This window comes from Procambarus clarkii, chromosome 43, assembly GCF_040958095.1.
Source record: "Procambarus clarkii isolate CNS0578487 chromosome 43, FALCON_Pclarkii_2.0, whole genome shotgun sequence".
NCBI lineage: Eukaryota > Metazoa > Arthropoda > Malacostraca > Decapoda > Cambaridae > Procambarus > Procambarus clarkii.
Genome location: NC_091192.1, coordinates 12,447,818 through 12,461,550, shown reverse-complemented (window position 1 = coordinate 12,461,550; position 13,733 = coordinate 12,447,818). Strand labels below are relative to the sequence as shown.

General features: G+C 43.5%; 1 protein-coding gene across 8 annotated transcripts in view; it reads right to left on the bottom strand.

The window, feature by feature from the left end:
• scramb1 (scramblase 1) overlaps window positions 1-13,733 on the bottom strand; it is a 115,448-nt gene that overhangs the window by 76,580 nt on the left and 25,135 nt on the right. For all 8 annotated transcript variants that reach the window (XM_045738520.2, XM_045738521.2, XM_045738515.2 and 5 more), the window contains exon 2: window positions 3,133-3,478. In XM_045738520.2, coding sequence (XP_045594476.1) covers window positions 3,133-3,439 — 307 coding nt within the window. In that variant the 5' untranslated portion in view covers window positions 3,440-3,478. The remainder of the gene's footprint in view (window positions 1-3,132; window positions 3,479-13,733) is intronic.

Genomic DNA, 13,733 nt, shown 5'->3' with positions numbered 1-13,733 from the left:
CTTCCCACAACCAAACCATCGCCAGAGAAATCCTAGTAAACAACACAGAAATCATCGACAGATACAGCGACAGCAGGCGGCTTGACGTTTGCGAGGCACTACACATTAAGAAGTCAACACCAGCAATCAACAGCCAATTAATGCACAACTATATTCTACCCACCTCAAGACTCCGCTCCAATATAGAAGCATCAAGAAATATGGACCAATAGGCTTTCTACAATCACTTCCATTTCAATACCCATTGTTTCGTGTTCTGTCTTGTGTTGATGAAATTAATACCCTATTAATGCCACCTCTTGTTCTGTCTTGTGTTGATGAAATTAATACCTTATTAATGCCACCTCACCCCATCCACCTCACTCAAATGTAGATATAAACAAAATCGAAGATGTGTAAGTTCTATTCAGTTGTGTATTTGTAAACTAAAGTCTTTGAAAATGTAATAAGTTTTACGAAACGCGCTCAAGTGTCGCGTCAGACTAGAAATAAAAATGAATTTTGGAGAATTGATTTTTGAATTACCTCCAACAGTGAAAAGAAATGTACGAAAGATTGAGAAAATTCGTGTTAGAATTATTAATCTTACTTTTTCGGTCATATTTAATAATATATGTCTACAGGAAAGACTGCTACCAAAATATACTGATATATATTATATATATATATATATATATATATATATATATATATATATATATATATATATATATATATATATATATATATATATATATATATATTGAATATATATTGAATATATATATATATATTGTGAATATATATATATATATATATATATATATATATATTCACAAGTCAAGCCCGGCCCGAGGCCAGGCTTGACTTGTGAGAATTTGGTCCACTAGGCTGTTGCTTGGAGCGGCCCGCAGGCCCACATACCCACCACAGCCCGGTTGGTCCGGCACTCCTTGGAGGAATAAATCTAGTTTCCTCTTGAAAATGTCCACGGTTGTTCTGACAATATTTCTTATGCTTGCTGGTAGGGTGTTGAACAACCAGGGACCTCTGATGTTTATACAGTGTTCTCTGATTGTGCCTAAGGCACCCCTGCTCTTCACTGGTTCTATTCTGCATTTTCTTCCATATCGTTCACTCCAGTACGTTGTTATTTTACTGTGTAGATTTGGTACTTGGCCCTCCAGTATCTTCCAGGTGTATATTATTTGATATCTCTCTCGTCTTCTTTCTAGTGAGTACATTTGGAGAGCTTTGAGACGATCCCAATAATTTAGGTGCTTTATAGCGTCTATGCATGCCGTATATGTTCTCTGTATTCCCTCTATTTCAGCAATCTCTCCTGCTCTGAAGGGGGAAGCGAGTACTGAGCAGTACTCAAGACGAGACAACACAAGTGACTTGAAGAGTACAACCATTGTGATGGGATCCCTGGATTTGAAAGTTCTTGTAATCCATCCTATCATTTTTCTGGCTGTCGCAATATTTGCTTGGTTATGCTCCTTAAAAGTTAGATCGTCAGACATTATTATTCCCAAATCCTTTACATGCTGTTTTCCTACTATGGGTACATTTGATTGTGTTTTGTACTCTGTATTATGTTTAAGGTCCTCATTTTTACCGTACCCGAGTACAGTACCTGGAATTTGTCACTGTTAAACATCATGTTATTTTCTGATTCCCAGTCGAAAACTTTATTAATATCAGCTTGAAGTTTTTCAATGTCTTCAGCCGAGATAATTTTCATACTTATTTTTGTGTCATCTGCAAAGGATGATACGAAGCTATGACTTGTATTTTTGTCTATATCTGATATGAGAATAAGGAAAAGCAGCGGTGCAAGGACTGTACCCTGAGGTACAGAGCTTTTAACTGCACTTGGACTAGATTTTATATGGTTGACCGTTACTCGCTGAGTCCTGTTTGACAGAAAACTGAGTATCCAGCGTCCTACTTTACCGGTTATTCCCATTGACTTCATTTTGTGTGCTATCACGCCATGGTCACATTTATCGAAAGCCTTTGCGAAGTCCGTGTATATCACATCAGCATTCTGTTTTTCTTCTAATGCCTCAGTGACTTTGTCGTAGTGCTCAAGTAGCTGTGAGAGGCATGATCTTCCCGCTCGAAATCCATATTGGCCTGGGTTGTGAAGGTCATTGGTCTCCAAAAATTGGTGACCTGACTCCTAATCACTCTCTCAAATACTTTTACGATGTGCGATGTTAGTGCAACTGGTCTATAATTCTTTGCCAATGCTTTGCTCCCTCCCTTGTGTAGCGGGGCTATGTCTGCTACTTTAAGTTCATCTGGTATCTCTCCCGTGTCCAACCAATTTAATTGGACAAGCCGTGTCCAATTAAACCATGGGAGATATAGACTTTTTTCTTTGACTTTTGTGCTTCCTGATTGCTAATTAATATGTCAAATTAAAAAGTGGGATGCCCGAACATTCCAGAAAGCCACAGAAAGGAGGTAGCACTGATGGTCCACTCTGTGGAGATAGGAAGGAACTGGAACAAACCATCTGCAAGAGTGTTGGACATGCCTGAACATGAACTGCATGGAAGCCGTCTGCTGGATTCTTGGGAACCAAACTCTGAGAATCCAGCAGACTAGCTACTCGCAGCGTTCAGCTTCAAAGGGCAGCTGACCAACAGGAGTCTGCCCCACGTTCAGACAATGAACCACTGGGGCACAGTTCAAATGAAGGTGGAGCATAGTGCTCAGAAGAATTTGAATCCTCCTCAGGGCATGCCACATGGCTACAAACTCCCACATCATACAGAGCAACCCAACAAATAGTTAATGGGTAGGGTTTGTGCTGGGTAGCAAACCAAACTAATTTGTTTTCTGGAGGGGCCACAAAACATGTGAAGATTATAAACACACTCTGGTCATGATGAACTTTGTGATAGCAACAAAAATAGCACAATCACTTTCCCTTTACAGAACAAACACAGTCACTCTGCATCCATACAGAAGTCTATATCAGTTGTGGATGTTTCTCATTTTACCACCACTTTAATACAAAATAATAAGGAAGACCCTCAAATTTTTAACTGCTGAATTATAAGATTCTTTGGAAAACATTACAGAAGTGTTAGTAATATCGTCTACTGTATATACAGTATGGTTAAGACGGTTGCTTACCTTGTACAGGTTGCTGTGGTGGGTACTGCCCTGGTTGTGGGTAGCCTTGAGGGGGAAACTGGCCTGGTTGTGGGTATCCTGCCGGAGCATATGGATTGGGTTGCATAGGAGGATACTGAGAAAAGTGTTCTGGAGGAGGGTAATGACCAGGTTGTCCTGGAGGATACTGTTCAGGCTGACCTGGAGGAGGGTACTGTCCCGGAGGAGGGTACTGCCCTGGAGGGGGGTATTGCCCTGGAGGAGGGTACTGTCCAGCTTGTCCTGGAGAAGGGTATGGAGCAAATCCAACATCACCTGGTTTATCCATTCTTAAGTTTGTTTACAGCTACGTACTGTATTTATTGTTCTGAAAAACATAAATAAATAATGTTATATACAGTACTTGGAGAATAAAAATGCAATTTCTTAGTACTGTACAATTAAAAGTAGATAATGTGCTCACAAAGTGTACAAGAGACGATCCATAAGAAAAACGTTTGTCGATACTCCATACACTTGCTTCAACTGAAACTTCTACAATACCAGGCCACACTAAACATATTTTATAATTACAAACCATTCACCAAAAGTAATTACTTTGAAGAGTTCTCGATATTTTTGTGTCTTTTCTCTATTCAACAATGCAGACTTTATTTGTTTTAGGCTTTACCCAAACCAAGTGACATAACAGAATAATGGGTACATAGGTACAGATCACTAATATTCCATTACATGAAGGGCTTTACACAAAACATTGACAACATCTAAACAAATTCGCTAATAATAAACATACTAATCTTCCATACTTCGTTGTACTGCATCATCTTCAAATTTTCAAAATTTTTTGAAACTCAAAAAACCAGCGTTGAATGTAATGAAACGCCATTTTCTGGGTGAGACACGGAGGCTCCCCGGAGCTTTCCAAGCTGATATGCTAATGTCAGACTTTGGCATCAGTCATGTGTATGGAGTTCTGTGGGCCTACCGGGGACCACGAGCCTGAACCTGGCCCCCTCACAGAGGCATGAGAAGCAATGGCCTATAGAAACCCCAGTGTTGTTGGAAGCATTCTGTGTCTGCCATCGACCGGGTCAGGCACCCAGAAAGGTAAGCGCCCCAAAACACACCCCTATTCTGGTTTAAAGTGTTACAAAACGCCGAACTAGTGGATAGAACTCCTCAAACAGAAACGAGCAAACGAGCATGACGTCACACGTCACTGCGCCACTTTCTGCGCAGCTCCCCCCTCCCCGGGAGGGGGAAGGGGGGCCCCTGACCCCTGCGCCAGTCATCCACACCTCAGTTCTGAGGCTGGACCTCAAAGCACGCAAAAAACCACTGACCAGGGGGAGGGAGGGTTGCCAGGGAGCCTCCGGGTCTCCCCAAGAAAATGCCGTTTCATTACATTCAATGCTGGTTTTCTAGGGGAGCCCCTACGGCTCCCCGAAGCTAACTACCCACAGGGAAAAACCAGAGGGACTTACCTGGGAGGCGGTCGCTGCTCACTCCTCAACTCGAAGTAGAGACAACAGGCTGCAACCGCCGACCCAAAGTAACACAGGCCCGACTAGGCCCAGGAAGGTTCAAGCGTAGAGGTCCACCTCCGGATGCCCGAATGTCTGGCAGAGCCAATGGAAGGAGTCGGCGTCGACTGTCCATTCCGTAGACAGGGGAACAAAACGAGACAGGCCATCCGCTAAGACGTTGGACATTCCCCGAACATGAACAGCCAGGAGAGCCAAACCTGTTCAGACGAGCCAAACTTGTTTAGACAGAACAAGTCTAGAATGATCCGCAGGTCCGCACAGTCCCGTTTCGGGACCGGGAACATACGGGAAACCCATCTGAGAGACGTCGTCTTTTCGACCACGCCCAAGCGAACCCACTCCAAGATGACCCGACAGCGCAGGGGAAGAGGCCTGCTATGCCAGCCACGAACCCCCTGAAGGAGCAGGGGCATCCCAACACCACCGCAGGCGGACCAAAATGACCCGAAACGCCCACAAATAGTGGGACCAGGCGTGAGCAAACAGCACAAGTCTCCCCCCCCCCATCGCCCCATCAATGGGGCGAACCGCGAAAAGGCCGGTACCCCTTACGAGAACCCAAGCCTCGCACAGAGCGAACACCACAGAGAGCGAACACCACACAGCGCGAACACCGCGCGACCAGACTAAGGCGAGGCCGGCCCCGAAACTGGCATCAGTGACCTGCCCCCGACGAGCGGAACCCCGAGCCCTGGCACGACCTCCCGCTGGGAAGGCCCCACCCGGGGGCCCCCGGAGAACCAACAAGTCGGACATAGGACGACAACTAGCCGAGGCAGCCTGCAAATACTGCGCCACTGCCGAGTCAGCAAACAGGAGACAAAATGGCAAAGACATCCTAAGAGCCAGGGGCCAGGCAGACTCCAAAGAGGAGGCAAGTACCGCCTGCCAACACACGAGCCAAGAAGCATAAAACAGCAAAACTGCAACCTGCAGGATCAGCGCAAACAGCTTCAACAAGGCAGACGACAAGCGAGCCGCCGAGCCCAAGGCACTGAACCAAGGAACGGCCCCCAGCGTTCCCACATCCTTCTCAAGCCAGTCCAAAGACAGCTCAAGGAGGGAAATGAAACATAAGGCCAAAGCCAAGAGGCCACGAGTGCTCAAGTCTTCAGCGCAGCCGAAAGGGACGGAACCTGCACATGGAGCTGCACAACGCCAACATCCCGAGGAAGGGCAGGGGCAAACAAGCACTTACTGAGGTTCTAAAACTCGTCCCCAGGAAAATCTGAACCACTGTCAAAGCCTCGTGCCACTGAAGCGTACGGGAACGACAGAAGGTATGCCAAGCCTCCAAAGTAAACACAGGACAGTCCGCCAGCCAGGACGACTCCAGAACCTCGTAACGGACCCAGTAGGGAAACGAAGACCCAAACCTGAATGAAGACGGATCCATAACAGAGGCATACTCTGGGTTATGCAGGAAGTAAGCCGCAAGGGCTGCCCGCACGACAGGAGGTTGGATGTGTGAAGCTCCGGAAAGATGGAATCGAACACGGAGAGGGGCAGACACCAAATCCAACTTGTACCCAGAGGGGGAATAAGAGAACCCACTCCTTGTAACAGCAAACCCCGCTCAGAGGGTAGAAAAACCTAGGCGGGGTCCAGCGGGGCACTAGACCCCCAAGTCTGCCCCTCCCCTGCCCCAGGATCCTCCACTGCAGGACCCGAGGCTGAGCCATCACCCAAAGCACCGACCTCAAAAGAAAAGGCCGGCGAAGCCGTGAAAGCTGGACGGAAGGGGGCCCACTGGTCAGACCCAGAGGCTTCAGCAGGGAGATTGGACTTGAATGCCTCTGTCGCCACACCGGAAGGGGCATCCCCTGAGACTGCCCGAGTCTCAAGACCATCTAAACCCTGCCCCAACTCCGAAACCCCTCAGATGTTTCGGGGCCGAAAGCAGGGGGGCGGGCCAGAATGAACCACAGCAAGGGAAAGGACGAGGGGGGTGCGGAGGGAACCAAGGTCGAAACGACCATCACCCCCCGAGTCCGGGTCCCTATAAGCAAAACGGGGCAGCCTCGGGGCATCCGGGTGAGCAACCAACCTAGCGCATTGCAACAACCTAAAGCACAGATGCAACGCCTGCGCTGCCAGTACCCCGCAGAAGATCATCATAAGATTGGGTAAACTGAGTCACCAGCAAGCAACAAAACTCACAGGACTTTGGGTCGAAAGTGTCACCGACCCCAACAGGCAGCATGACGGAGGCAAAAACAGTGAGAGTCACCCGGAGACAAGGGGACCGAGTAACCCTTGAACTCGCACAAAGAGAGGGGGCGGACTCAGGGGCCACATCCATCAGACCCGCGCGTCCCCTGTAGGGTTTCTCCAGGGTCCTGAGACGGAACTCATGCTCAGGGAATCTAAGGCAGAGTACTGCTAACCGGCGCCCAAAACTACCAAGCAACACTCTAAAGCTGAACCCCAGGGATATGTACACTTACGGGGACCTAGCAAGGGGTACCACCTGAAGAGAAAACCCTACTCAGACAGGTACAATAGCGGAAACAACCAAGACAGATCCTCCACCAGGCAACACAACAAAAATAAAAATAAAACCCCGCCAGGGGACAGCGTACCCAAAAGAACAGAGCCGGCCGCTATGAATGGTGAAAACAAGCTGCGCAGTACCCTGCACCCCTTACCAGTGCAAACTGCATTTTACTCTAAGGTAAACAAGGGAGACAAAACACTCGAGCACCCAAAGGGCGGCCAAAAAACCGAGCACTAAAATGGCCCAGCAGAGGCAGAACCCAAGGAACTTGTGGAAGGTGGCCCCAAGCCCCAAGGGCAGTACTTACAAGACACCTAGGGAAGGGAACCCTAGGCGCATGCAGCCCGAGTACTGAAGAATGACTCCTAGCTCGCGCACCCCTGGAAGACAGCCACCACACACATGGCACACTGCTGGAACAATCACTGGAGCCAGAGCACACGACCTCTGCCTCTAGCATCAGCCTCAGACCTGAGGTGTGGATCGCCAGTGTGGGGGTCTGGGGTTCCCCCTTCCCGCTCCCGGGAAAGGAGGAGCTGCATAAACAGCGGCGCTGCAATGTGTGATGTCATGCTCATTTGCTTGTTTCTGTTTGAGAAGTTCTATCCACTAGTTCGGCATTTTGAAGCAATTTTCACCAGAATAGAGATTTGTTTTGGGGTGCTTACCTTTCTGGGTGCCTAACCAGACATAGAATGCTTCCACCCACACAGGGGTTTCTATAGGCCATTGCTCCTCGTGCCTCTTCTGAGGGGGGGCCAGGTTCTGGCTCGTGGTCTCCGGTCACAGAACTCCATACATATAACTGATGCCAAAGTCTGACATTAGTATATCAGCCTGGAAATCTCCGGGGAGCCGTAGTGGCTTCCCCAGAAAAGTTTCACAATCATTAATTACTAATCCCTGCGCACAGCAGTAGCAGGCTTGTCCCACGCCTCGTAAGCAATGTTGCCCAGAGTCAAGCCCTGGATACGGAGGGTTACCCCTGTTCAATCAATAGTAATTGGGGGGGGGGGGGCATGGTTGTAAACTATTTAATAGGTCATGCTCCAGGGAAAACTAGAAAGATAAGGCTTCAGATAAGGCATGGGAAGGAAAAGCACCAAGCCTGCTAACATGTCAGAAGTTGTCTACTCCAGTACCCACTTGTGGGGGGAAAAAAAAAATCAACACAGTCTGCAGTACAGTATAATAAAGTAGGAATTTCCATTATATTTTTATAGCTTAATCTTTTTATTATGGACTCCACACCTATGTTGTAAGTGGTTCCAAAAGTTACCAAGGATCCTCAGAATATTAACCATTAGACAGCAGTTATCATCAATTGTTGATGAACAAGGTAATGCAGTTATCATATGAAGAGTTAAAAAATTATTGTCTGGGCTTTACATGTATGATGCAACTATAGATACAATTGGTCTATGTGGATATAATGGAGTTTATCTTGACCCATGAAAAAATCCTGCTACCATTTCATGGTACAAATGCGGTTATTGGCATGAATGTTACTAGAGGAATTGGATCATCGTTCACATGATGATTTAAACAATTATTTTCTGGATTTTACATCTATGATGCAAATATAGATATAAAAGCTCTCTGTGGACGTAAATATAGAAAAACAAGTGATAAAACAATTAGTGAAACATCGGCGGATAAATCAGAAAGCATCAGTATAGTCGAGCACCAGGTGTTGACAAGTGCCAGACTCAGCCTTTGCAGAGTGCCTCCACCCAATGAAACGATAAATATTCACTTACAGTATTTTCATGTTTTTCTTACATTCTGCATAAAAATTAATAATTCTATAATGAATAATTATTTGTTGGAATTTTTATATTTTTTGGTACATAGGTGGATATGACCATTTCTCCATAGCCGATGTCTAGGGGTTAATTGATCAGATTGTGCTGCGTACAACCTCTCGCATAGCTTTTGTTTAATCCATATAGGTACCATATAGTAATTAGCTTTAAAATTAGCCTAAAGTGCTGTGTGTATTCAGAGTCTTCGAAACAAGATCCATTTTTATGCCTGCAAATACAGTAAATGTTTCTTATATATTTTGACCCCTATTCTATAAGCTTGTATATTTAGAATCAATCATAGGTGTGGAACCAGGAAAGTTTATGTAACTGGAAAGTTTTTAGAAATGTGAATGATGCCTTATGGTCTGATAAATATCTGATGGTACAGTACTCTTTCTCAGGATTCACATGAAGAGCTCAAGGATGTGTAAGGGGTTAAAGTGACTGAGCTGTAGTTTTTGTTCCAATGTACTTTGCTGTTTTACTGATGAGAAGGATAGCACTAGTGGATTTATAGTCTGATGGGTCTTATCTTACCCTTTTGGAAAGCTGACCATCTTATCTTGAGATGATTTCGGGGCTTAGCATCCCTGTGGCCCGGTTATCGACCATGGCCTCCTTTTTGTTACACACCCCCAGGAAGCAGCCTGTAGCAGCTGTCTAACTCCCAGGTACCTATTTACTGCTAGGTAACAGGGGCATCAGGGTGAAAGAAACTCTGCCCATTTGTTTCCGCCTCCACCGGGGATCGAACCTGGAACCTCAAGACTATGAAGCAGAAGCGCTGTCCATTCAGCTGTCAGGACCATACTCGTAAATGTGCAGCATCTTTTTGGGTCTATTTTCAGAATCACCAAAATAATGCACACTAACCAACCTAAGGATTTAGGATGTGTTGGTAACAAGTTTGAGATATATACAAGAGTTGTTACATTCTTGTACAGCCACTAGTACGCGTAGCGTTTCGGGCAGGTCCCTGGAATACGATCCCCTGCCGCGAAGAATCGTTTTTTCATCCAAGTACACATTTTACTGTTGCGTTAAACAGAGGCTACAGTTAAGGAATTGCGCCCAGTAAATCCTCCCCGGCCAGGATACGAACCCATGACATAGCGCTCGCGGAACGCCAGGCGAGTGTCTTACCACTACACCACGGAGACAACAAGTTAAAGGGGTGCTGTATATTTTGATGCTTAAGGGGGAGCTATGTTATTTGAATAGAGTAAATAATGACATAACTAGCATTGTATGGAGCAGGGTACTGATAATTGCATTTTCCAACATTCAAAGACTACAGTGGTCCATAAGCCTGTATCCAACATGCCTACAATAATTATAGTTAGGTTGTGGTACATTATTCTCACAACTTCAAATTAGTCCTAAGGGAGCAGAATTTTCCAATTGGCCCACTTTAAAAAAAAAAAAAAAACAAGAGCCCAAAACACTATCTAATTCTATGAAACTAGCATGTTGTCCTCATAATAATAAACATGTTCTGTATCAACCATGCTGTTCAATGTGGTTGATATGTATTGTACAAGTAAAATAAGCCTTTAAGTCACAAAAGATATCAGCATGTGTCAAATGCATGCACAATGGTGTACAATTGTTGACAAAATTAACAATTGTAATGGGACTCTTGTGCAATGCTTCAGAATTATTGTAAATTCTGACTGTGATTGCCTGCTTGTCCAAACAGAGAAGCAGTATCTCTGTGCTCAGATTTTTAAGGGTCATAAGTTTAGTAAAAAGTAAGTATTGGACTGTAGTTGGTAATTGTTTGAGGGCAAACAAATGGACACACACACACACACCTGCACAGCAGTCCAAAATAATTATCTATGACAATGTTGCCTGTCTCCAGACACCTTAACATTATTGATGTTATCCATATACAGTACTTTAAGGCAATTTTATATTTATTGCAAAATATATGGAAATATATAGTATGAATTGAAAGGTGACAATCTTCTATAAATAACACTATAATGTATACTATATCTAGTACATGCAGTACTCAAAGAGATATTAACAAAATATAACAGGGTCCAGTAATTCAGATACCCTGACACTGGTCTTTAGACAGCTAGTCATATCACCCATTTACATTTAAAAGGATTTGCCAGTACAGTACAGTATAACCAAAATTTATTATGAACTGTATTATAATTCCCTTCATTTCGACACAATTAGGCAACACTTCTGTAATAACAGACCTGGCCTATGTATATACAGTAACTACATTCTACCCACTTCAAGACCCCAAGCCAACGCAGAGACAGGATCCAATGACCTTGCCTTAGGAACACAAGCAACCACAAGAACATAAGCTACCCATGTTAATACATTTAATATCCTATCAATATCCCCTATGTTATGCCATTCATCCAATTATTTCATCCACTTGTTCTTTACCACCTCCCCCAAAGAGAATATAAGCCAGTGCTAAACATAGTAAACTTGTCTTTGAGAATGTAAGGAGTGACCTTGCAAAACATATCCCTAGGCATCGGACCAAAATAAAAAGTGCGGAAATGAATTTTGGAGAGTTAATTTTTCAACTTCCCTTGGAAGTGAAGAAAAACATAAGAAATACTGAGAAGATTCGTGTTAGAATCATTATTCTTACAATTAGGTCATATTCAACAACAATGTTTATGTAGGAAACCAATATACATACACCAATGTATATGTAGGAAACCCATGTACATACACCAATGTATATGTAGGAAACCAATGTACAGACACCAATATATATGAAGGAAGCCAATGTACATGTATCAAACCAATGTATATACCCTGTATAGGAAACCAATGTACATACATCAATGTATATACACCAATGTATATGTAGGAAACCAATGACACTGTTATATGATTTAGTATAAATAATTATTGTTTGTCACCAAATTGCACCAAGACATTTTCTGGTTATTGAAGTGGAGAATAATTTTTTTTTATTTTCTGGATAATCTGAGAAGCCAGAAAATGGGCATCTGGATTAAGAGGATTCCACTCTTATATAACTACTGTACTGTATACTGTACAGCCAAATTTGAAAATACAATACAGAGGAACCTCCATAATTTTGACAAATAGTACATAGTGTACAACGGACCAAATCCAGACACTAAACAGCTTTCCTAAAATTTGTATGCAATTCAGAAAAATATTACAGTACAGTAATTCCAAATTGACACTGATAAAATTTGGGTTGTCACGAATTAACTTTCCAGCAGATCCTAATTGTTATTGCTCTGTATATTAATAATTATTTTAAATAATTTATTTTGATTTTAGGTATGTTTTTACTGTGCTTGTATGCCAATTATACAAGAGTTTGTTTATGCAGCTTTTTTCTGTAGTATCCAAGACATACCAAGAATTTTGGTAATTCTCTGGCAAGAGCGGTAATTGTGCATCTGGTAAGGGTACTAGGAACTTCATTACTATGGATAAAATACCGAGGGATCCCAGCAGTACAGGTGGGTTTGTTCTTGACTCGAGCCAAAATTCCGGGTTCGAATCCTAGGCGGACAGAAATGATTGGGGGTGTTTCCTGTCATCTAATGCACCGATTCACCCAACAGTAAATAGGTACCCAAGAGTTAGGCAGCTTGTTGTGTTGTTGCATCCTGGGAAGGGACAGTAATTCGACCACTGGGACACCTCAATATAAGCCTAACATGTACTGTACTGGCTGCCTGTCCCTCGACACAATGAATTAAAATGCATTATTACTGGACATACTACACTAAGGACTTGGGAGGTAATCAGCTGGAAGAGGTGTATGACACTGGCACTACTACTGCTGTTTTTGGCACAAAATGAAACGTAGCAGAACTTTGCATTTTGTAGTAGTTAGCAGTAGTAATTTTTACAACTTGTTCCAAACCTAAAGTTTGCCAGCAAGAAAAAGCTGAAGAACCATAAGTAATAACAAAAACATTGAGGCCCAAGCATGATTTGGGTGACCCTCAAACTAGCCTGAGGTTGCTAATGGTGGCACACAAACATTGAAATTGAAATTGAAATTGAAATAAGTTTATTGAGGTAAAATACACACAAAGGGATGAGGTAGCTCAAGCTATTCTCACCCCGTTCAGTACAACGTGTTAATATATACATAGACACACATCACAAATAAACATATTACCAAACATTCTGAGAGGTAAAAATATACATTTCCTCCGTCACAAGGAGTATGGTATCAGACGTACACACAAATACTTTTATGACCTAGGTATACTGTATAGACAATTTGCAAGACACCTGCAGATAATTCAACAAAATATTACAATCTTGGTGCAAAATTCTTATATCTCTCAAGAATATCATCAACCTTTCCGTTGTGACACATCCAGGCTATTTGTTCAGGAACAGTCCTTATCTCAGTGTTTCTATATACACTAATCAACGGACAATCAAGAATATAATGGGCAAGGGTGTGAGACCTTAACATACCACATAGTTTACACTTCGTGTCATTACCATGAACATCTATCCCATATTCCCAGTAATATTTGTACCCAAGCCTGAGCCGCATGTACACAGAGTCACTCCAAGCATTTCTCCTTTTACCATAAGTGAAATGGGTGTTTTGACTCACATACATGTAGTGTTGCATGGTTTGACTACTCTCATACATTATCTCTCTCCTCTCCACTCCCGCCTGTGCCTGAATATTTCTGATTTTGCTTCTTATTTGTCTCATTGTGAATTCACATTCAATGTCAACTTGTGGTTTTGATGTGGCACGTTTGGCCAAGT